Here is a 24,915-nt window from a genome sequence, read left to right on the forward strand (position 1 = left end):
GACTGATGCGTAAATGCGGTCCAGCCGTGCATGGCTTGAGCCCTGGAAATGAGTGAACTGCACTGTCCGCGCACCCTCAATAAGTTCAGCCACATCCTCAAGGTTTCCGTTCTCGATCATTCGCATCAACACTTCAGTGCTCCTGTCTCGAAACCCCCGGATGCTTGACCTATCGCGCGCGTTAAGAACACAATTGAAGTCGCCTAATACAATGAGCCGCCTCTCCGTACAAAGGCGCTCTTGGAGGCTTTGGAAAAAGGCAACCCTTCCCTCAACCACATTCGGCGCGTACACAGTAACAATGCGCCACTCATTGCCGTTCAGACAAAAATCAAGCACAATACACCGGCCATACACACACGAGAAATAAGACTGCACCTCTAGCCCCGGCATCTTCTTTACAAAAAGCACGCAGCCAGCCGATGTTCCCACTGCTTGACTGACGACAGCATAAAATCTAGTCGTGAAACGTCGCACCATGCTGTCGGTTCCTGCGTTGCCGTCCACTTTCGTCTCCTGCACGGCCAATACATCTATCTCGCGCTCCGTAAGAAGTCGGTACACCTGACCTTGTTTTTTCCTTGCCGCCAGGCCCCTCACATTCAATGTAGCGACTCTAAAGGCGGAGGCGGGAGCCATTTTTACACAAGAGGAAGGAACCAACAGCACGGTGCTTACCTTCCACGTCTAGCGCGCCGCTAGACGCCACTGTTGCCGCCGGTATCATCCGGCGCAAGAACATCAGTCTGCTCGAGTAGTACCTTGCCTGCGGAGGAGTACCGTTTGTCAGCCGCATGGTTTGGGCGTGGCCGTAACGACGAACGCCGGCCTTGAGTCGTCTTTGCAGGGGGCTGCTCGACGCCGGGTGCTACCACTTTGTCCCCTTCAGGACTGGCCTGGTCATGGGAACGCTTCGCCGGGGTGTTAAGGGGGGGGGGGGGGGGTGACGCTTGTTGTGCGGGCGCCGGTATTCTCGTGGTAGTCCTCGTTCAGGTCCTTTCCCTCGACGACTACGGGCTCTGATGGGCACGCCCCGTTCTCTGGCGTCTCGTTAGAGACGCCGAGGGAGCCTCCCGTCGGCTGTTGGCTCTCTGGTTCGTCGGCCGCTTTGGTGTCGTCACTGGGAGTCCCTGACGTCGCAAGTGTGGAAGCCGACTTGCCTGCCTCGTACGTACCAGTGGCTGCTTCCTCCGCCTCGGCGATGTCCATGAGTTCCGCAGTGTCGTTCGCCTTTCCGAGCCCGGTAGCTGACGCGTAGGTACGGACGCAGTCCGCATCCATGTGTCCGTAGCGCCTGCACAGGGAACACCTTGGCACCTTGCAGTCGCGGCGAACATGACCCGTGCCGTGGCAACGCAGGCACTGCATCGGTCGCCCAGGGACAACAACGAGGGCCAGCTCACCGGCTACTCGGACCTGGTGTGGCAAATCATCCACCTTAATTCCCGGCTTCAACTTCAGTAGCACGGTCCTGCTGGTCGAGCCTTTCTCCTTCAAGCCTTGGACACGCCAACGCTCCCGCGTCACCTCCGTCACGTTGCCGAACGCCGCGAAAGCAGTCCGGATGTCGTCGTCCGCCACACCGTGCAGCATCCAATGCAGGCGCAGCTTTACCTGCTGACCTTCAGGGTCGAAAATAATGCACCGGCGCCCTTTCACTTGTAGCTCTTTGCAGGCAGCAAGTTTCTTCGCAGCTTCTGAGGTGCTCATCGTCACCGCCCACACGTGGTTAATCTGATACGCCCCCAACGCCACGACGTCGGGGAGCGCACCAGCGTTGGCCAGGGCGTCCCGAAAATCTTCCACCCTGTAGGGCCTCGCTCTCACGTCTCCGTGAAGAAACACCGTGTTAAGAACAACACGTCCTGTAGGCAAGGTAGGCAAAACAATTTCGTATTCCTGATCTGCGTCGGCAGCTAACCTGTTTCCGCGGCCAGCAAGTGCCGCTATCGCCGCTCCGCCGGAGCTGATGATCCTGCGTCCGTCACGCTCGGTGGCCGGAAGATCTCACTCTGCCATGCCAACTCGATGGTTTGGAATTAACAAAGGCGCGTCTAGTGAATACGGTGTCTTCGCTCACTTCCATCCTCCTCCCTTCCCTTCCGGTGAGGTTTAGCTGTCCACCGATATATGAGAGAGAAATACATTTCCTTTCCTCAAAAACCAATTTACCGACGAGCGAGGCGTAGAACCGAATGGGCGATGGCGTTCTTTGGACTCCCTGGCAGCGTTGCAAGACGCTCTCGCGTTCCACTCTTGGAGGCGAAGCTTAACATCTTAGCCACACATCAGTGACCGCACTTTAGGTCACAAAAGTGCACCCCCACCCCCTGAATTTTGACGGGTGTCCACCGAGATATGTGAGACAGTTACTGCGTTATTTTCTTTCCTCAAATACAATTTTCATTTTCTTCACTACGGGCCATCTTTGTCTTTCTTCTTTCACTCCCACTTCCTCCCTTCCTCTGCGGTGCGGTTCAGGTGTCCACCAAGATGATAGAGAATTACTGCGCCATTTCCTTTCCTCAAAAACCGTTGCGTTCAAACGGCAAGGCATCGCGCCGAACGGGTGGTGGCGTTCCGTGGACTGCCTGGCAGCGCTACAACAGGCTGTCGCGTTCCACTGCTAAAGGCGCAGCTTAAGGGTCATTAATTAGCAGTTAATTAGTATTCAGGTATTAATCAGTAATTAACCATTAATTAGTGATTTGTCAACACTTAGTAATTAGTACTCCATTACATGTGACGCCACCAGTGCCACAGAAGCAGTGAAAGTGGTGCGTAAAACGCTTTCACCTCTACGCACTTTAGACAGTCAAAGTGCCCCCCGAATTTTTTTTGCTGTTCCTATTTTTCTGTTGCTTTTTGCTAATCTTATTTTGTAAAGCGTCGCACGCGACTTGCCGCTACCTTCCAGGCGCTGCCATACAAGCCCAATGAGGCTTCGGCAGGCCTGAATCTGTAAAATGTATTTGCAGTGCAGAATAAACTGATTGATTGATTGGTCTAGTTCTTGGTCATGGAGGCGGCGGCACGGACTCGACTCTTCTTACTAAGACGGCACACACCACATTGGCGACGAGGGTTGCGAGAAAATTTTTGGGGAAGCTGAAAGAGCTTCGAGCCACGAAGAAAAGAGTCCCCGAGAGCCCCGCGGTTCTCCCATTGTTGTCAACCGCACCCCGCTTCCGACGTGCGCGCTAGCGCCCGTACGCAGGCGCCTAAATCTGACATGCACAGATATCTGCGCCCTGCTCGCGCCTGCTCGCGCGTCGCGCCTCGCGCATGCGCAGACAGGCTCAAGTGTACGCCCGTGCGCCTAGGCGCTTCGCCGGTACGCCTCGGAAGTATCCGTCGAGGTGGGGCTTTCCGCTCCTTGCTCCTTCCGCGTCTCCGTGGGTTGGCAGGATCCTTAGAGCTCGAGGGCCCCTTGGACTGGCACCTGGCACGGGAATCGGAGCGCACTCTTGGCGGCGGCGGTGGTCTGTCTTCATTCGTGTCCGAATTAGGGAAAGAGTCCTCCCGGTTCCGAAGTCTTCTCTCACTTTGGGTTGGCGTTGTCGACTCTGATGTAGCTCACCAGTCGTCGCTGCTTGCTCTATCTTTTCCCATTCGCGATTCTTTACTTCGTAGCGAATGCGGAAAAGTTCACGACACTTGGGGTCTTCTTGTGCGTGGCCTTTGCCACACTGCAGGCATTTCAGCTCGCATTTCTGTTCACGTTACGGGTTCCCGAGGCCGCAGCCACGGCACTTGATGTTTTTCGGATCCGGGCACACGTCATCGCAATGCCAGAGTCGGCAACAGGCGACGCACACTTCGTATTTTTTGCGGTGCAGTTAGCACGTGTGCGCCGCACCATTGAGATAAATCCATCTTGGCACTTCTTTCTCCTCCAGGTCAGTGCAGGTCAGTGCAGCCTTGAGCGTGATTGAACACGGACGCCTAGAAAGGGCGCGCGCGTGGACTGTTGCGTCGCGCCTTCGCTGTAATTTCCCGGAGGAGCAAGAACCCGAATATTTGTCAGTCGACGTGGCGTTACCCCGCGACGCCAAGGATTGGGTGGCGAGTTCTGCGACACATGAAGTCGCGCAACAAGAATTCGGTCAGTGAGTAACTTCCCCATGAGGATGTATTTGTTCGGGGCGCTCCCCCTCCGTGACCAAGGGGCTTAATTAACTCGCGCGAACTCTGTGACTCTCTACTGTAAACATGCGTTTAATGTCCATTCACACTCGCAATAGCAAAGGCCATGCGGCCAGCAGTCGCTTGCGATCGGGCAGCAGCTCCACGACACTTCCTCACACCTACAAGAGTGACCTGCAGCTCGCCTGCTCGTTTGATTCTCAAGTGAAATGAGAAGTCTTGGGACTGACGTCAGTCGATCGCGCGCTTTGGTTCAGTCTCCTGCGCCCTCGCGCTTCGTCCTCTAGAGTGTTCTGGTCCCTCACGCTCGGTCCACTAAAGTGTTCTGGTCCCTCGCTATTAACAGTGTGCTACGACAACCTGAGCGAAGAGTAGAATGTCGGGGCGGTTTTGACGTGCGCCACTGCCATGCAAGCTTAAGGGCGCTCTTCTCGGGACCGGCCTGCCAGCCTGGAAGCCGGCGCCAGAAAAATTCAGTGGTATTGTTTGTTCACGTCCATTTACTAAGCTCTGGGATAGAGTATCGTCAGCCAATATCGAGTTGTTGGTAGAAGCGATAACAGGAAAACAAATTTTCTCCCACAGCCGCTTCTGCTGCCCATTGCAGCTCGCCTGGCTTCTGCTAGCTCTGCTCCTGAAGGGGTCGCGGAAACCGAGCTTATTTCACTATGACGCGGGGCTCACAGTAAAACGGTGGCGAGGGTAGCACCTCAGTGCTAGCCAGTTCCGAATCGCACTCAGCTTAGGCGTCGATGTGCAATCGGCTAAGCTTATAGCGACGACAAGGGTAGCTAGAGAGCAGCGCGCAGTTAGTCGGCCGGCGCGCCCGCGGGCGGCGTCGTTGCCGAACGCTTGGCTCGCTCAATGATTGGCTCAGTAGCTTGCGAACTGAGCAGGCAAGGCTGGAAAATCGAGCAGCGAGCGTCTGTCCTGCGACTGAGCGAGACTTTATTCTCAAGTTTGCAGCATAGGTGAACAAATTTAGCACACATATATGCATCGAATATCTGCTGCCTTACGGCGTTTATTAAGCTCGTCCTCGACGTCACCGTTAGCGCGGAAACCGCGCATATCTTTATTTCACTACGACACATGGTTCACAGTACAACGTACAGTGAAGAGAGTAGCACCTCAGCGCCAGCCAGTTCGAAAGCACTCTCAGCTCTGGCATCGATATGAAACCTGCCAGGCTTAGCGACGAATACGACATCCAGGGAGCAGTGCAAACTTGTCGCCCGGCGCGCTCGCGGGCAGTGTCATTTCTGAAAGCTCAGCTCCCGCAATGCTCAGCAGCCAGCGACTTGGGCTCGCAAGGCTGGAAAACTGAGCAGCTAGCGGCTGGACTGCGACTGAGCCCACGTTTGCAGCACAGGTAAACAACTTTTAGCTCACATATACGCTTGGGATACCGGCTTCGTTGCGGCCACCTTAAGGTGATTCTTACGCTCGTCATCGAGGCCATCGTCACCGCTCGTGACGCACTGGCTGAGAACTACAATTCGAGTGCGTGCTAAAACAAGCTGCTCGTATTTCGCGGAACAATCTGAACTCGAAAACACAGTTGCTTCTATCGGCTTCCATGTGGGCTCTTGCTCAATTGTGAAAGTACACGCGAGCAAGATGCGGCGAGTGCGAGCCGCTGTTGCATATCAGCAAAAGTGTGACGCAACTATCGGCGTAGTTTCGCAAAGCAGTTGATATCAAAGTTATCCGCTTGTACGGGCCACAGTTAAGCCCTCAGTTTCGTGTAAATCTCCGTCGAGCATGCCCGCGTCAGTCAAAGTAATGCATCGCAGCTGCTCTCAGTCCTACCGCTCACGTCCAACATATCCTTGATATGCACCAGCTTGAGGTACGGTGCATTTCTTTGCCCGTTTTATCGCAATTAAGAGATTTTAGCTGGCAGCAAACGAAATTTCATTCCGTCAACAGCGTCGTCTGCGCCGTCGTCTGCTCCGTCGTCTGCTAGAACATCCGGGGCACCCTGGGTGATGGGATCACAGGATCGCAGCTTCTACAAAAGTATTTAAAAGCGCTTTAGTATTCGCACTTAATAAAAAAATAAATTTAAAAAAATTGAAATATTTTTTTTCTGAACATAATTTAAATATTAGTAGTAAAAAAGCGCATTTGAGTTGCAGTTTTTCAACGACGCAAAAACAAGGGCAAAGCCGCTGGCGCCGGCGCCATGTCAGTGCGTGCGTTGCCTCACGTTTTGTGTTATTTGGATTTTCATGGCATTGTTTGAGTGCTTGTGCGGCGGACATGTGTGAAGAACAGAAGTGTGTTTTGGAAGCCAACGACGAGTATTACGCCCAGTCAACATCGGTGAGTTTGGACGGGCAAAGCCATGAAGAAAGGCAGCGCTACGACGTCTTGTCATCTGAAAAGGCAATGAAGACGACGGCGCGGTTTTACTAAGCCTGGATGAGCTGCATGATTGGTGAGTACCGTCACCGCTTCTCTATTACTGATATGTATTCACACGCGTTATTAGTGTGCGGCTATATAGGGATGACAGTGGAGGCAGTCTGCGTGCGGTTGCCTCAGCTATAATGCGTTGCCTGAAAAGAACGGACGTATAGCCTGCGTGACAAGTCTTGCTTCATAGTCTATGTCTGCGTTTAGTACTCAGGTGCCGTGGTAAATAAAAATGCCACCAGAGATCACAACAGAGTTATGCGGTCGCTTGCTAGCGCTGCGAAAAACTACAGAGAATGTTTACTACATTCAACTGGCATGGATTTCTACTGCGTAGAAGACGACGATGGTGCCGCGGGTGAGAGCGCTTTTGCTTGGCCAGCTGAGAACAGGCTAGGGAACTGACAACGGGCGATTTTGCTCGCGGCTGGTACCCATCGGATGGATTTGTGCTATTTAGAAGATTATTATGAGCGGCAGTGCTGCGCGATGAAGCACTCGCGCTAGGCGAACTGCGAACAGACGACGGATGATTTTGCTCGGTGTTGGTGCTCATCGGATCAGTGCTTACTTCTTAATATTCGTCTTGCAAATTTTTTCGAAGACAGTGATCGCATGTGGAAGGCTGGCGCATATTTACTAGTCATTTGTAAACTTTTTATCTGTGCTTCCCCATTGGAACAGAATTTGGCAATATTATGTCAGTTAGGTCGTTCTTGTGTCTTCCCTGAACTGTAGGCGTCCATGCTTCCTCTCCTTCAGGGCACTGAACTGTTGGGGATGCAACTGCACACTTATTTGGGATTTCAAGCTTTTTGCTGTATGCCTCGCTTATGCGGCCCGCTTACAGGTCGTTCGCAATTGGTGATGGTTTGTTATTCATTTTCACTTTCTCTTATTTATTCTTGGTTGACTGCCGGCAGCAGTTCTCCGCACTCGGAACTGTTCCCAGGCACGGAACCCTACCCACAGACCTCCCTGCACCTCACTCACCAGTGTTCTTCGGTATTTTTTTTTTGCTCTTGCCCCTACTTGCATTACCACTCGACAAATGTTTTGCTGTTTTTATTTGTGTGGAATTTGTTAAATGCACTACTGATTTTCGTATCATGCTCAGTTGTGACGTGAGATATCGGACTCCTTGGTTTTGAATGCATGTCTTTTGCATTTTCTCTTCTCATTTATGCAAGGTAAACTGGTCGACTGGGTGCTATGTTCAATTTAAGAATACATTAGACGCTGGTGCAAGGCACCCTAATAGTAAATAACTAAAGCCTGCGCATGCTATATTCGAATAGTTGGGCTCTTTTCATCATGCATAAGAATAAAGCGGTATTCCAGCCAGCTCATCTTTCAATGTGGTTATGACAGTCATGTAAATGTACTCAAAGAATGTGTATGGGTGTTTCACATACAATCTCCTTATTTATTTTGTCATGGGCCACCTCATTGCTTTTTGTGTTCCTATATTAATACCTCATTTTAGTTTCTGAAGCAGTCGACAGTTTTGTCGTCATTCATGACATTGTCACTGGCACTGACAGCTGTTGGTCGGGACGTATTTATCTGCAGTTGCCAGCTGCCAGCATCTGCTGGGCCATGCGTGCTTCCTGCCTTCAGCTGTGCCATCCCTCCAAGCCATTCATGGTAATTATCTTTTTCAGTTACGCATACCTTACCTGCCTGTTTTGAAAAATTTTTTCAACATAGGCTCACTGCTGTGTTTAAAAATGCATGCAGAACTCTACATGCACTTTACAGCAGTACCTCAGCTTATTACATGAACTGCAAATTTGTACGAAATATAGCCGCTCATGTAGCTCTTGACACTGCGCTGTTATTATAAAGTAGAGCCTGCTTCAGGTGCAGTGACTATTCCACACCTGTTGCCTTTTATGCATGTGTGTCCTCTAAAAGGGCCAAAATGTTTGTTTATCTTTTAAAAACGTTGTGCTGTACAATAATACTTTAATGGTATTTCTTGCTTGTACACTGAAATATCAGTCAGTAAAGTAACATTGTATGATGACACCAAATCTTGCGTGGCATAGCATCCTTGCAGCGTACTTGGCAAGCTCCTGTCAGCGCAGATGTATTGCTGGTTTATTGCTGTGGCATGTGGTTATACTGTACAGTTTGTACCTCTACGTTCTTGAAAGTATTCTTGAAAAATTTAAAATTGGTTTTTGAGCCAAGGAAGTGACAGAGTAACTGTCTCACATCTTGATAGGCACCTGAACAATGATGCAAGGGAAGGGATAAAGGAGGGAGTTAAAGAAGAAAAGAGGTGCCGTAGCAGAGGGCTGCAGAATAATTTTGGCCACCTGGGGATCTTTATCCTGCACTGACATCAAACAGCATGCAGTTTAGCCTGTGTTCACTTGGGCCTGCATAAAAAAAGCGAGCAGACCTTCTTAGAACTAACATTTCATTGCACCAGCTACTTTGTAGCTTTGACTGTAGTGACCTGAAATCAACTGTTGTTTACTTTGCCCAACCCACATACCCTGAACAAGATTTGATGATGCTAGACGAGGTGACCCTCTCTGCATAGCAGCAGGTTGGTTCAGGAAATGCGAAGACTCATGGAGAACCGCTCAGTTATATTTGATTTCATGTTATTGTAGTATTAATGGTGAGTTGTATAAGTGATGAATTCTTGCAAATGATTGAGGACATCAATACTCAGTGTGAAAATGAGAGCTAAATCAATACTTAATAATCAGGAAAGAGGCCTTTTTATGAAATGCAGTAAGGTACTGGAAGTCGAAACAGAATACACCTCGGCCAGGTCATGCACAGATATAGAGCATTTGAAAGAAATGGTTGGGAGAATAAGAAAGGGGTTTATTGCCTTAGGCATGCACTCAGAAGTTACGAGCAGCACCTTGCAGTATGCTCAAAAAGAAATTTTAAACTGCTTTGCCTTTGCTAAGCTGTCGAGAAAAGTGGGGTACTTTACAAAGGGCTTCAAATTGAGAACAGTGCGGTGAACCACTCAGGAAAATCATAGGGTTAATGATAAGAGATTGGGAGAGAACTGAGTTGGTTGGAAATAAATGCGAATTAAAATCTGAGCGGGAATCATAATGGACATAGGCAGGACATACATTTTTTAAAGAAGCTGGCTATCCTTTTGGATAGTGGAGCGGTTACTCACAGCAGGAAATTGTGCTGTTCTTGCTTTCATTTTATGGACATATGCTTTGTGTCTTACATCTCTTGGCCTGCCATAGGCAGCATATGCTCATAATAAATTTTTACCTCTCTAATTATGTGGCACATACAGAATTGAACTATATAACCTCATCAATGCACACCCTCTCTGAAGTGAACTTTGTCAGCACCGTCAGTCTCCACATTGATGCATGTCACCCCAAATGGGAGCCGTCATGGTGGCTGAGTGGTTATTGTGCTTGGCTGCTGACCCGGAAGAGGCAGGTTCGATTCCAGCCAGTTTTGATTCCAGCTGTACTAGTCTCATTTCAATGGAGACGAAATGCTAGAGGCCCAGGTACCGTGTGATGTCAGCACACCTAAAGAATTTTCCAGTCCTCTACAATAGCGCCCTGTATAGCCTGCGCCGCTTTTTGGCATTAAACCCTTTAAAACCATGTAAAGTAATGGATACATCATTTCCAAAAATTGTTTAAATTTATTATTTTCTACACGTTAACAATTTTCTGCACCTGTTTTCCTTCGTCTTTCCCTCTTATTTCCTCCCTCATGCTGAGTAACAGGTCAGTGATTTTAAGTAAATATTTTGTTCATTTCATTAGCAAAGTTTCTCTGTCTCTCTCTATTGCTTTGCTTTTTGTATCTGCAGTATAGTATTATGCAGAAATATGTCAAGATTAGATCCAAGAGATATGGCCTAGATTTTAAGTTCTATAGTCAACCACACATTACTTATTACGCTATCAAGGCTTTTTTTTGGCATGTGCTACCTGGTACAGAACTGATGTGGCCTACAGCGGTAAATATTGTTTGAATGTGCATAAATTGAATAGGAAGGCAAATTTCCCATTTGACTATGTAAATAGATTGGGCAGTCATGTACTCACAAAGCTCATAAACTTTTCTGTTTCCAAAACTTTCTGTAAAAGGCACTGACTCACTGAAATACACTACAGTTACTTTTGCCTAATCCTGATATTATTTACTGAAGATTGGTTTGAGGGAAAGTCCACTGAGCTCGAATGAGTGCACGGCAGCTTGTCTTTGTCCAAAGTATTTGGAGAATAATGAATTTTGTTACCTGGCAGAGATAAAGCAAGGATGGCAGTGTTTTGTAATGTCCACAGGGCATTCTTCCAAAGCCCAGTATGCATGTAATTCCTTCATTTTGTGCAACATAAAATGTCTTCCCTTTACACTCATGGTTGAAACAAAATGCTATTTGAATACTTCACCACTCAAAAAATGAAGGCCATTGTGCTGCTCTACAAAATATCAGGCTGCAGCGGTTGTTGCGAGGCAAATTCACCAGGTTGTCATCATCATCAGTCTAACACCCAATGCAGGGCAGAGGCCTCTCCCATGTCTCTCCAATTAGCCCTGTCCTTCGCCAGTTGTGGCCACCGTATCCCCACAAACTTCTTAATCTCATCCGCCCGCCTAACTTTCTGCTGCCCCCTGCTACGTTTGCCTTCTCTTGGAATCCACTCTATCACTCTTAAGGACCACTGGTTATCTTGCCTTTGCATTACATCTCCTGCCCAAGCCCATTTCTTCCAAATAACCCACGTTTTTTTCACACCTATTTGTCAGGCTCCGCGTTTTTTTCTCACCTATTCGTCAAGCTGCAAGCCACTTGCACACTCTACAAACCTATTTAAAGTACATTATCCAGCATTGTTGGCATGGAGTGTGTAGTGCTAAAACAAAAAATAATACAATAGCTGATGATCTGCTAGAGCAACAGAATTCCAAGAGTTTGAGAAGGGCAGTGGGAGAACTAGCAAGGCGGGATAGCGAAATTCGACAAGCAGTGGACAGGGATCCTGCAACTTCTAGAGGACAGGCAAATTGGAGACTTGTGGAAGGGGCTGTAGTCTTGAGTGCGCCTAGCCGGCCTTGTGATGCATTGTATAGGGCCCTTTGTTTTTGAGTAAAGCTGGTTTCTCCTGATTGTTGCATTCCAGAAAGATTCATCAAGATTGGGTTAAACCCAAGTTTCGCGTGCAAATGTGCCTGTAAGAAAGTGTAGATTGATAATGCATGAAGCTAAAGAACCACTGGAGAGTAGTGGATACGTCTCGTATTTCTTCGTAGCTATATTGTTTAAACAGTGCTGGCTATTTTAATTCCTTTTTAATGCTTATTGCTTGTCGAGTTGCATAAAATTTTAGGATAAATTGAAAACTGCAGGTAGGTTTAATTACAATAATTATACCCGTATTTCTGAAGCTCTGTTCGAAGAGAGGTCCACATTTTGTGTGCATGCTTTGAATTTGATTATTTTCACACTGCAAAATGGAGGACAGGTCTGCTGTGAGAGTTTTTTTGCAATGAAGCGAGAGCAAGTGGTGCGGAATGCTTTTTACTGTGTCGCCCTGCCAATATTTCTAGAACCCCTGGGACCACTGAGCTTGTGAGTATCTATGACTCAAAAGGTCGGAGCTGATTGCCCATTCCGTGGTTGTCTGTATTAACCGGTGCAAGGCCAAGGGCTCATCGCTAACAAGCATATGACATCATAGAACTAGATGCAGTCAGGCTGGGACTGTGCAGTATGTCAATGTTAACGAGGTCGTGATAAACGAGGTTTACTCTGCGAAGCTAGTGTGAAATAATAATTGTTCTTATGGAAAATATCGTTTTTTCTTAGTCATTGCAGCAATACAAGCATATCAAATCTGATATCTCTCACTCATCCCTCTATGTTTCAGTTTCAAGGGACCAAGAGTTGCGTGGAAGTCGTGCAAGCCACAAAGTTGCGTGCGGCTTGAGCCAGCAATCAGGAGCAGGCTGGGAATTTGCGAATTGCCAGTGGTATTCGCTCAGTCAAGCAGGCTTTACTGTAAGTACAGTGTTTTCGCCATCGCATTTCTTTGAAAAGTACGCATTGAGCTTGAATAGGACAAGCTGTCGGTCTAGTTGGTCTGATCCTTTGTGGTTGACAGAGCTTAGAAACACAGACTGGGGTCAGAAAGAAAAAATATGAGGGCACAGGTGCTGACTACAGATTTATTCCAGAATCACCGAAACACTGCATATATAACCAAAACACAGGCGCCAACAGGTGGCAATTTTATGCACTCGGGGCAACAATAAGTGATATGGCCAATAGTGGGAAAACAACACAAACTAGAAACAGAAACCAAGACTATAGAGCAGGGAAGGATGAAACCATAACAAGGTTAAAGGAATAGTTTTAAGCAAGTCATTTTTAAGACCACCAGCACGTGAAACAGTGGAACGGTTTGACCAAAATTTTCAAGTACTGGTCTGATAACACGGAACTAAAACACTACACGCAAACACAGATCAAGGGCAGTGAAATAAAAGTAAAGTGGCAAGAAAAAACATGCCGTGAAAAGAAAATGGTGATTGGGCAAGCAAACAAGAATTGGTTTACAAAGGTGAAGTGAGCTAAAAAACTGAAAGAATAAAAGGGGAATAAATGCACATGAGCAACAAAGGTGAAGCCAAGAATTAACATGGCTACAGGAGGAAGATGAGCTACTGTAAAAACGAGAGAGATAAAATATCAAAATATGAAATTCAATTAGTATTAAAGATAAAAGCAAACAAAAACGCGAAAATACAGGAGTTGGCAGAAAAGTCAAGGCATGCAAGATGTTTTTAAAACCAGGGCTAGGTCAAACATCCTGAAGAAAGTCAATCTTTTTTTCTGAGGGTGTTCTTGCCCATTAATCCTCGAGCCTCAAAATCCCGGCGGCTCCCACCAGTTCGTCATGTCGGCTTATTCTGGTGCTTTTTTAACACAATGGCACTTTTTCGAACATGGGTGGCATGGCTTTTTTCGGTCACAGTTTTGGCAATGGACTTGCAGATTTAGGACGTGCTTGTAGGCCAGTTGGTTGGAAATCGTTAGAAAAACCGCAAAACAGAATGGGACAAAGGCAGGCAAAACACAAGGCGGTACGACAACTGAACATTTATTGAAGAAATGAGTGCTCATATGAATCAGTTGCGCATGTAATCTGCAAACAATCATTGCAAAAACAACCTAGGGAGGGAAACAAATTCCAATTCTTTCTGAAAAATGGACACAGAAGGCGTGCTATCCCACCTATCTGGCTTCGACCTCAGGATGGCAACAGCCTTGAGAATTTCTTTCCAACTGGCCCTTTATTCATCCAATAATAATGTGCAGTTCAGTTTAGGTTAACAGTCTTTACAACTGGGACAGTGGACAGGCAGGCAAGGTCGTCCGGGCCTACCCAAGGAATGCTAATACTCTTGCAAGAGAGTGTTTCACCATCTACCAATTTGGCCGGTATAAAATCGACCACAGCTGAGAGGAATCGTGTACACCACCCCCGTTGCACATGGCATGAGGCATTCAAAAAGTACCGCCAACGGGCATGTTGTACGAGATTCCCCTCAGCTGTGGCCAGTTTTATATCGTCCAAAGTGGTAGATGTTTACACATTTGTTTGCAAGAGTATGCGTGTTCCTTGAGTAGATCCGGAGGCATTTGCCGTCCCACTCACTGTCTCATTCTAGACTGCTATCCCAAACTGAACTGCACACAGATTATTGGATGAAGAAAGAAGCAGTTGGAAAGAGAAATTGTCGAGGCTGTTGCCATCTTGAGGTCAGAGCCGGATAAGTGTGTCAGCACGCCTACTGTGTTCATTTTTCAGGAAAATTAGCGTTTCTGTCTGTGTTTCCCCCGGTTGTTTCTGTTTCGTTTTTGAGCAGGTGATTGTCATATTTGCTCAGCTCTATGGTTGCCATTGAATTTTTTTGCCTCTTTACGATTGTTTGCAGATTACACACGTGACTTGTCTATATAAGCACTGCTGTTCAATAAATTTTCAGTTGTCAGTACGGCCTTGTGTTGTCACCTGCCTCTGTGTGATAGTTTTGTGGTTTTGCTCTTTCCGACTGGCAGATTCCCGAGAAATGTACCCGATAAATCAATCTTATGCTCCCTTATCCTTTCATTGATGCCAATGTATACCTTGCCGCAAGACAAAAGGATTGATTAAATGCCCTCCGCGCATGGCGCTAAGGGTTTTCTGTGCTGCGTGGTGCAGCGTCTTTTTTTTTTCATTTAGGATTCCGCAACTGCAATAGGTGCTAGGGGGTCAGAAAAGGCAATGTCTACTCCTGCTTTCTCTCCGATTTTCTTAAGGTTCTGTGAAATTTACCTTTAGAAAATTCGAGAGATAGAGTAGATGCTTTTTTTGCTGCCGCCCCCCCCCCCCCCCCATCACCTATCACACCTCTCTAGCATCGTCAATGAAAAAGAAAAAAGAAACAGGCTGCACTGCATTGCACAGAAACCCTTAGTGGCATGCACAAGAAGTGCTTTCTCAATCCCTTTTTCTTGCTGCAAGGTATACATTGGCATCAATGGAAGGCTAAGAGAGCATTACACTGATTTATCGGGTACATCTCTTAGGTACCTACAAGTCCACTGCTGATAATGGGACGCAAAAAAGCCATGCTGCCCAAAGTTCGAGAAAGCCACTGTGTTAATAGAGCCCCGTAATAAGCTGACGCAATGCAATGGTGGAAGCCGCAGAGATTTTCAGGCTCCGGGGTGAATGTAAAGAACACGCTTGGTTTCACTCGGAGGATTGCCTTTCTTTGTGGACGTACTTGATCTAGCCCTGGTTCTACATGTGTGTTACATGTCTTGCCTCTTCTGCCAACTTTCCTCTTTTGGTGTTTTTCCTTGATTTTTGCCTTCATACTGGTTATTGAATTTCACTTTTTTATATTTTATCTCTCGGCTTCACTGTACGTCATCTTCCACTTTTAACCATCTTAATTGTTGGCTTCACCTTTGTGGCTCATGCGCGTTTTTATTCCCCTTTTATCCTTTTAATTTTTAGCACACTTCACCTTCGCTTGTTGCTTAATTCTCGTTGGCTTACCCAATCACCATTTTGCTTCTATTGCGTGTTTTTTCTTGCCATTTCTCCTTCATTTTTTTTTCACTGCGCTTGGTCTGTGTTTGTGTATAAGGTTTTTTAGTTCCATTTTATCAGACCAGTTATTAAATATTCTTTCGGTCAAACCTATCCACTGTTGGCAGTCTTTTAAAAATGACTTGCTTATAAATTTTTCTCTCACCTTGTTCTGGTTTTATCCTGTGCTGTGTCCTCTGGTTTTTGCTTCTAGCTTTTGTTGTTTTCCCACTACTTCTCATACCACTTCTTGTTACCACGAGTGCATAAATCGCTGCGTGTTGGTGCCTGTGGTGTGGGTATTTATGCAGTATGTCGGCAGTTCTGGGAAAAGTTTTAAGTTCAGTGCCTGTGCCATCATCTTTTTTGTTTCTGTCCCTTGTCTGTATGTCTGAGTGCTGTCAACCACAATCGGTGCATTGAGCTGACTTCTCTGCAGCTACCCATGTGTATGCAATGAAGTGGCTTCAAGAATAATGTACACAAAAAAATTGATTGCTTAAAATTTCTGGCATGTTTTTTAGGAAAACATTTGGCATTTAAAGGGCTAAGAGTGCTCTGAAAATCTAAAAATTATGTGCTTCTTGGGGCCTTTCCTCAAATTTCACATCACCTTGTAGCGTGATGCAAGACGTTCAAGTTGTTACCCACAGTTTACTTTTTTGTTGCCCACTTATTGGCTGCCACCTTCTTTGGGAGGCAGTGTCATGGGGTTTGGGAGACAATCTGATTCCTGTGTGTTGGCTGAAGCTGTCTAAGCTTTTGGATGTGGGGAGCAGGTTCACGGTGCCAACTTTTGGCTGTAACTACAGTTTGGCCATGACTGTTAGTCCTTTTCTGTGATGCAGTGTCATTTATGTAATGCATAATTTGATGATGAAGCAGTCTCAGGGGTTGCGGTGCTCAGCTGTTGACTTCAAAGACACAGGATCGATCCTGGCCGCGGCAGTCTCATTCTGATGGAGACAAAATGCTGGAAGCTTGTGTACTTTGCGATGTCAGTGCACGTGAAAGAACCCCATGTGGATGAAATTATCAGAGCCCTTCACTATGGCATCCCTCATAGCCTGAGTCACTTGGGACATTAAACCCCATAAATCCAAACCCATTTTGGTACTTCTCAGCTTCGCCGCTGGCCTCTGCAGGCCAGCGAAACCTCCCACAAGTTGACGAACGGCAGTTTTTACACCATTCGTAAATGCCTACATAGACGCTACATCATTGGTGGCAAAGGTTGCCAGATGTGCAAGCGTTTCCGGTAGTTTTTCTCTGTTGCTTTCGTCAGGCAGCTTGCAAAAGATGTTTTACTAGGCTAATAAACGGTGAGGTTCTTTGTGTTCTTAAGGTGGTGCAGCGTGATAAAACAGACACATAATAGCCATGCCATGCTTTTTTGTAGCCAAAGGCAAGTTTTCGCCTTATTCTCATCATCATTTGCCTTTCATGCTTCCTCGAGGGACGGCAGTTGGAAGAAGGTCTCTAGAGCAGCTGCTTGTCTGAAGAAATGCCGAGTGGCATTCTTCAATCCTAACTGCCCATCAAATGGAAGAGCAGTTGTTTTCTCCACTCCACAGAGTGGAGACGGAGTATCGAGTTGAGGCGCACTTCTGAATTCGGCGGTTAGCCTTTCATAGGCAGCAGATATGCGCAATAAACTTTATTTGCTGTTAATCTTCCAGTTAAACACCAAATCCTCCTCATTCCTCATCAGTTGCACACACTGTGTAAGGAACTTTGTCACTCCATTTGTCACCACTTTGATGTATGCCATCCCTAATTCAGGGGCTGTATAATTTTTGAAATTTTGTTGAAATTGCTTGAAAACCTTTGCAATTTCCTGCACCTCTCTTTTTCCCCCAAGTCCCAAACCTACGCAGAGTGCAAGTGGGTTTTTAAACTCCAGCTAAATTTTGTTATTCATCAAAGGGCTTTTCTCTCTACTGCTTTGCTGGGTGTATCTGAAGTATAATATTATGCACCAGTGTGTGAAGCTTTGCTCCCAGAGCTATTAGCCCGAGGTAATAATTTTAGAGCATTGCGTTGCGTTCTCAGCCTGGTTGCGTTTTGAGCCTGAGTTGTGCTGATTCCACGGATAGAACCCAAGTTGGCAGCCTCCAATGCAGCAGTGTATCCCAGTAGTTGCCATGGGAGCCGAGGTGGTTAGATAATGGAATAAAATAATAGCAGGTGGCAGTGTGATGCTCGAGCACCACAGCTCGAAACTAAACTATATCGATCAGTATATGTATATCTGTCTGGCAGGCATTAAAGTCTGGCTGCTTAGTCACGACATTCCTGTAAAATTAGTGGGTGAACCGTTTGGCATGAATGTACCAGATGGTGTCATACGATTCACCCTGTCGTGCAGCATAAACTTACTAGTTAAGTTAGAGCCTTTCTTGCAGCACGGATTCGAACTGACAACCTATGTTAGGTGTATTAATGCTCATTATTCGATCTGCTCATTTTTTATATTCAACCACACTAACATTACTTATTACCCCATCTGTGCAGATTCCTTCTGGCACTATTTGAAGCTGAAGGGTTGCTCGGCTGAGGATCTCCAAAAGCGCCACAAGAAGGTGACGCGCTACCTGGCACAGAAGTGCTGTGGCCTGCGGCGGTAAATATCTGTTCAAGCCAATAGTCTCTTGTTATATGCATGAATAGATTGGGTAAGCTCATGTGCTTACAAAACTCGTAACTTGACTGTATTTCCTAACTGTCTGTATGGTACACTTAGGCACTGGAATAACCTGCAAATCGCACTGGAATTTGCCTACTATAGTGAGATACTGCTTTACCCAAGTTCTGCTTAAGGATAGTCTCCTACTGAGATGACGCACAGAAGATTATATTTATGAACCAGACTGTTAACAGCACTTATGGACCACATTAGCAGACTGTTCTGAGACCGCACGCAGCCAGGCTTTTCAGCGTGGAAGAGGCGGCTTTAGACAAGGCAGGCGAGCGCTCTGTTCCTGCACATTAAGTAGATGTCGGATGAATCTCGAAAAAATATGAACGACGCGCCAGGAATATGACTACTACAACCCTTCGGAGATGTGCAGTGCACAGTATACGGCCATGCCAGCGACATGTCTTTCTGTTCAAACTTTCTCTAAAACCACTGTCACTACGCAGAAGCAGGTAGCAGTATCTACTAAGAATCTTAGTGAAGCAGCGCAACGGCACAAGGCCAAGGGAAGAAGGGGACAAAAACAGCGCTGAACTGACAACAAATGTTTATTCCGGATGCTAACAGCATATATATACTCTTTTGCACCTTAGAAAAAACAAAGAAACAGAGAGCAGCAGAAAGTATCAATCCCAGTCATTGTGCGCATGCAGCTGTATCGCGTGTACATCGATCATTTGAAATCAGGAAGTTGTGCTCTTTCACCGAGATGGCAACGGAAGGAGTGCTGATACAATTCGCACACAGCTTCATGGTCTCAGATGCCTCAATAATCTCTCGTGTAAGCTTATCCTTGTGTTTGGTAACAACTTGGCTGTTTTTGAATTCTGGGTAACATGAACAGTCACGACAGTGAGTACCTATGTGGCGGGCCGTGTTCTTGACATTGTTTGCGTGCTCTTTAAGTCTTTCATTAAGACACCGGCCAGTTTGGCCGATGTATGACCCACCACACTTCAACGGGACTGAGTACACCACGTTGTCTTGGCATGGCACATACTTCATCCTGTGATTTTTCTTGCAATTATGACCAGATTCCGATCTTTTATCCGGGCGATTAACTCTCGCACACAAGCCACTCAGTCTGACAGGAGCCGAAAAAACAACATCTACTCCAGCCTTTTTGCCTATTCTCTTCAAATTGTGGGACACAACATGAACATAAGGTATTACTGCCAGATTTTTTTGCTTGGAATGGGAGACAGCTTTGCCCTCCTTCAGCTTTTTCAATATCCCTTCTGCTACTGATGCCAGAATATGAAGGGGGTATTTTGCGTCTGTTAGCCTATCAACCTGATTGGAGAAACTAAATTCAAACTTGTGTGGGCAGGATTTTTGCATGGCATTTTGAAAGCATGACGCCACAATGCCTCTTTTAACAAGCTTCGAATGGGCTGAGCTGTATGGAAGTAAGGGCTTTTTACCCCTAGGATCAAATGTCCAGCATACATGGAAATCAGTAAAATATAAGGTCAGATCAAGGAACTTAATGCGATCATTCACAGCCACTTCATGCGTAATTTCCAGCGGCGAAAGCACTTCACAGAATATCGCGCACAGGTCATTCACTTCCGCAGCGAAGCTAGCCGGGTCACAATCTAGTAAAATTAGGTAATCATCTACATATCGGAACACTCTTGCAACTGTTGAGCTCATGAGTGATTGTTCGAGTGCCCTGTCAAGCTTAGCAAGGAACATGTCACTTAGCAATGGAGCGATGCAAGATCCTATGCAGATCCCATTCTTTTGAACTGTTCTTCAAAAGAATGGGATCTGCATAGGATCTTGCATCGCTCCATTGCTAAGTGACATGTTCCTTGCTAAGCTTGACAGGGCACTCGAACAATCACTCATGAGCTCAACAGTTGCAAGAGTGTTCCGATATGTAGATGATTACCTAATTTTACTAGATTGTGACCCGGCTAGCTTCGCTGCGGAAGTGAATGACCTGTGCGCGATATTCTGTGAAGTGCTTTCGCCGCTGGAAATTACGCATGAAGTGGCTGTGAATGATCGCATTAAGTTCCTTGATCTGACCTTATATTTTACTGATTTACATGTATGCTGGGCATTTGATCCTAGGGGTAAAAAGCCCTTACTTCCATACAGCTCAGCCCATTCGAAGCTTGTTAAAAGAGGCATTGTGGCGTCATGCTTTCAAAATGCCATGCAAAAATCCTGCCCACACAAGTTTGAATTTAGTTTCTCCAATCAGGTTGATAGGCTAACAGACGCAAAATACCCCCTTCATATTCTGGCATCAGTAGCAGAAGGGATATTGAAAAAGCTGAAGGAGGGCAAAGCTGTCTCCCATTCCAAGCAAAAAAATCTGGCAGTAATACCTTATGTTCATGTTGTGTCCCACAATTTGAAGAGAATAGGCAAAAAGGCAGGAGTAGATGTTGTTTTTTCGGCTCCTGTCAGACTGAGTGGCTTGTGTGCGAGAGTTAATCGCCCGGATAAAAGATCGGAATCTGGTCATAATTGCAAGAAAAACCACAGGATGAAGTATGTGCCATGCCAAGACAACGTGGTGTACTAGTCCCGTTGAAGTGTGGTGGGTCATACATCGGCCAAACTGGCTGGTGTCTTAATGAAAGACTTAAAGAGCACGCAAACAATGTCAAGAACGCGGCCCGCCACATAGGTACTCACTGTCGTGACTGTTTATGTTACCCAGAATTCAAAAACAGCCAAGTTGTTACCAAACACAAGGATAAGCTTACACGAGAGATTATTGAGGCATCTGAGATCATGAAGCTGGGTGTGAATTGTATCAGCACTCCTTCCGTTGCCATCTCGGTGAAAGAGCACAACTTCCTGATTTCAAATGATCGATGTACACGCGATACAGCTGCATGCGCACAATGACTGGGATTGATACTTTCTGCTGCTCTCTGTTTCTTTGTTTTTTCTAAGGTGCAAAAGAGTATATATATGCTGTTAGCATCCGGAATAAACATTTGTTGTCAGTTCAGCGCTGTTTGTCTCCTTCTTCCCTTGGCCTTGTGCCGTTGCGCTGCTTCACTAAGATATGTCAGACCAACTCGCCCACCAGTTCATGTTGTACTAAGAATTCGTATCTTAAAGGAAAAAAGAAAGCGCAATGTCCACCTTTGGCACGATTTCTGCAGTGATGTGCGTTCTGCCGGCTGACAGTACACCGCTTGCTTGGTGTTGTAGGCCTAACATGTGCTTTACTCAAGGTGTAGCGAGAAGCGCTTTTGAACTAGCCACCAACGATCACAGAAATGTCTACTCTTTTTACCGCCTCTACAATAACTTTATGGTGGTATGAACGTGCAGTTTTTATTCCCGCAACGTCTTCGTAAGTGAAGCGCGCGGAAAAACGGGCCAGGCGGACCGCCTAGCACTGATAGATGCGGGTTGCATGCACGGACTCATTCTGAGCCGTTGGCAGAACAGTCATTACAGGCCATGATGCACTTGGTCACACGTTGCATGCACGTCTGCATCTTGATTTCTATCTGGAAACAGCTTGGTTGGCGTCACTTCTGTCAGTAAAGTGCTCTGCATGCCAATGTCTCTCCCATTCCGGACGGTTCCCGCCAGCCATCGTATGAAGCGGCGTGTGCATATTCTTCAGTTGTATAATTGAGGCTTTAATGCATTATTCCTATGGGTTTACGTGGGGCCCGTGCCAATTTGATGTTAAATGTGGATCGTTGCATGAAAGGGGAATGCATAATCAAGATTCCACTGTATGACTTTTGTAACATTTGCATGCATTTGTTGTGTATGCATACTATATATATCACTGTTCTTTTTCTTCACCTAGGACAGTCTGAACAAGAGAGACCTGCTGAAGAAAAATTCTGTATATATGTAAATAAATAGTCGATTTGCTCCAAGTGAGGCGTTTTTATACCTGGCTGTACTGCAGGAATGCATCGAATGTTCAGAGTCAGACTGCTGCTCTGTAGCTGCATATTAATTGACAAATAAAGCGTACTTGGTAATGACTACAGGAATACAACACACTACACAAATGCACTACAGAAGGCAGACTACAGAGATACGACACTACAGAATTACGTCACTACAGAAGACAGACTACAGAAATACTACACTACAGAAAGACTACAGAAATACTACACTACAGAAGACAGACTACAGAAATACTACACTACAGAAGACAGACTACAGAAGTACGACACTACAGACTACAGAGGACAGACTACAGAAATACTACATGCCCAAAATACGACAGACTACAGAAGTTTTCTGTCGTAAATTCCTGTAGTTCGTTTTGACTGGGCTGGGTCAGTGGAAATCTCAATCGTGTTTTCAGGTACGTGGCGGGGGCGCCAGCTGCAAAAAAACTGTGCTTTCGCACTTTATTTCGTGCTTAGCAATGCTAAACCGCTAGCATTTTTTGAACTTCACTGCGGCATCTCGTGCTTCGGTCGACAGGTGCCTAGTTTTGTCTTTCAACTATGTTAAAGGCCAAACCATGAAAAAGAGAAAAAGAAATTCAATCAACATCCATGACTGCGAGTCCATCCCGCGGCCGCGCGAAAAGACCTCCTTTAAAGAGATACTGAAGCAAAATCTGAAAATTGAGCAAAAACGCTGGAAATAGATTCTCGAAATGTGATTGCACCGAAATCTAGTCGTTACGGCGCATATTTTTCAGCGGATGGTTTTATTTTCGATGTTTCATGAGCGCGCGCCAAGCCCTCCCGGCCGGCGCGAATGGATTGATGGATGGAAAAAACTTTATTGTTAATAAATTTCAAGTGTTCTTGGCCCTTACGGGTCACTGGGCGCCGTGGTCGATCCTTGGTCCAGGATGCTGCACTTGGGTGAAGAGCGTGACGCCATGGCACTCTCCCGCGGCGACAAATATGGCGGTGCCCTTCGATGAATGAAACCTCGCTTCGGACTGGCTTCGTCGTTTTTACTGACTTCTTCAGCGCGTTCACTGGCCATAAAGGGGCCACCGGTCTTTCGCTTCGTCTGTTGTCACCCATAAATAAGCATATGAAGTGTCCCTGTACGGTGGCTGCACATCGCTCCAGTGAAAAATCTCGCCATCCGCGCAAATACGTTCCCTATACCAAGAGAACTGACTTCATACCATCTGAAGAAGCTCCCGAAGCTCATGCGCCGTCTGGCTGTGTGGCATTGACAGAATGTCCCGCAGTCATCCCTGCAACTGGACTGTGCTCCGAGACTAGGCCTAGGGCCTCCGGTGACGCGCTGGCGGAGGTAACTCCGCCGGTGTCGCTCGTCGCCACGGCTTCAGCAGCACCTCTTCTGACAACTGAGCCTGGGTCCCAGCTCCTGGTTCCTGCTCCCGGTCCATCAACGGCAGCGCACATCCCGCCTTCTTCAAATGTTTCTCAGCCCGTGAGCGACCTGCCCTCTGGGCGGAACACGGCATGGCTACCCAGCCTCCACTTTTGGACGGGGCCTCAACCGCGCTGCGTGAGGAGGAGAGCTCTCCAATGGACATGACTTCAGCACCTGCACCCGTGACTCCGGCTTCTCGCGGTTCTCTAAAGCGTCCATCAGGGGACACTGCACAGGATTCATCTTCGGCCAACAACAGCTCACAAGGCAAGCGTTCCTGCCTAGCAAATGCCAGCCACGTTGTGTCGACGCCTGGATCGGCATCGTATAAAGTGGCCATTAAAGCTCTGGCAAACACAAGCCTCACAGACATCCCGAACAGGATCCTTGAGGCAAACCTGGACGCTTGTCTTGGAACCAAAGGTTTTCGTGGCTTCACGGCTAGAACGAAATCCAGTACCATCGCTGTGTGGCTCCCGACTCTGGCTGCCGTCGAGCGTCTGCAAACGCTCAAGTGTATATCGATTACAAGCGAGATTTCGGTGCCTGTCCAGGTGTACCTTGTAGAAGGTTCGGACCTACAACGGTGTGTTGTGTACAACGTCGACGTCGCCGAAGACCAGGCAACCCTACAGCGTGAGCTATACTGCCCTTCGCACCGTGTTATCCAAGCGCGGTATATGGGCAAAGGGCGCTCCTGCATCGTCACACTGCAAGGCCCACCAACTCCTCCAGAACGCCTTTACTATTGTGAGGGGCAAGCCACTCGCCGCCTGGAACAGCCAAACTCATAAGTGGCCTGGCAACCCTGACTGGCTCCGTGCGTTCCCTCTCGGAGTGCCGAGGCGGGGAGAGAGCCTTCGGCCGCGAGCGAAGACGCTGCCGTCTGTATTTCAAGCCCTTTGTTGTAACTGATGTTCAACGGTAGAATAAATGCATCCGTGCTCACATATGGCGCAGTCGACGTCCCGAACCTCCGTGTAGCCCGCCCATTCGAAGCCGCAAGCCACTTCACCGAAAGCCAGAGTCAACGTGTGTCGAGCACCAGCAGCCGAAGTCCAACGCCCGTCTCACCGCCGCCGCCGCCCCCTCCGCCGCCATGCCGCTCATAAACTGGGAGGGAGCCACCGCCTCGGACCTCGCTGGTTTTAGAGTGGACTTCTTGCGAGATGAACTATCGCAACGCAATTTGGACAATACTGGTTCCAAGGACGAACTTATTTC

At 47.1% G+C, this 24,915-nt stretch overlaps 2 protein-coding genes across 4 annotated transcripts; one reads left to right on the forward strand and one right to left on the reverse strand.

Moving 5' to 3' along the window:
- Positions 1 to 924: 924 nt before the first annotated feature.
- On the reverse strand, positions 925 to 1,992 carry LOC149361453 (uncharacterized). Its single transcript, XM_089572689.1, has one exon. It carries the CDS (start codon positions 1,708 to 1,710, stop codon positions 925 to 927), a length of 786 nt encoding a protein of 261 aa, XP_089428815.1. The 5' UTR covers positions 1,711 to 1,992.
- LOC149361454 (uncharacterized) lies at positions 991 to 22,247 on the forward strand. 3 transcript variants are annotated; one of them, XM_089572690.1, is made up of 6 exons: positions 991 to 6,589; positions 7,491 to 7,572; positions 8,140 to 8,214; positions 12,459 to 12,589; positions 18,192 to 18,300; positions 22,180 to 22,247. In XM_089572690.1, the coding sequence occupies exons 1-6, from the start codon at positions 6,574 to 6,576 to the stop codon at positions 22,223 to 22,225; spliced, it is 459 nt and encodes a 152-aa protein (XP_089428816.1). In that variant the 5' UTR covers positions 991 to 6,573; the 3' UTR covers positions 22,226 to 22,247. The 3 variants fall into 3 exon arrangements, with proteins under 3 accessions (XP_089428816.1, XP_089428817.1, XP_089428818.1); XM_089572691.1 differs by having other exon boundaries at positions 993 to 6,589; positions 7,494 to 7,572; XM_089572692.1 differs by having other exon boundaries at positions 995 to 6,589; positions 22,175 to 22,247.
- The last annotated feature ends 2,668 nt before the right edge of the window (positions 22,248 to 24,915 follow it).

Source organism: Amblyomma mixtum, chromosome 2 (genome assembly GCF_055824585.1).
Source record: "Amblyomma mixtum isolate Tamu chromosome 2, ASM5582458v1, whole genome shotgun sequence".
Classification (NCBI taxonomy): domain Eukaryota; kingdom Metazoa; phylum Arthropoda; class Arachnida; order Ixodida; family Ixodidae; genus Amblyomma; species Amblyomma mixtum.

Excerpts from the sequence above, each read along its gene's own strand:
- LOC149361453 (XM_089572689.1), bottom strand. The coding sequence starts at position 1,710 with ATGAGCACCTCAGAAGCTGCGAAGAAACTTGCTGCCTGCAAAGAGCTA.
- LOC149361454 (XM_089572690.1), top strand. Across the intron at positions 12,590-18,191 it reads TCAGTCAAGCAGGCTTTACT|ATTCCTTCTGGCACTATTTG; the intron begins GTAAGTACAGTG and ends CCATCTGTGCAG. Across the intron at positions 18,301-22,179 it reads AAGTGCTGTGGCCTGCGGCG|TCTGAACAAGAGAGACCTGC; the intron begins GTAAATATCTGT and ends CACCTAGGACAG.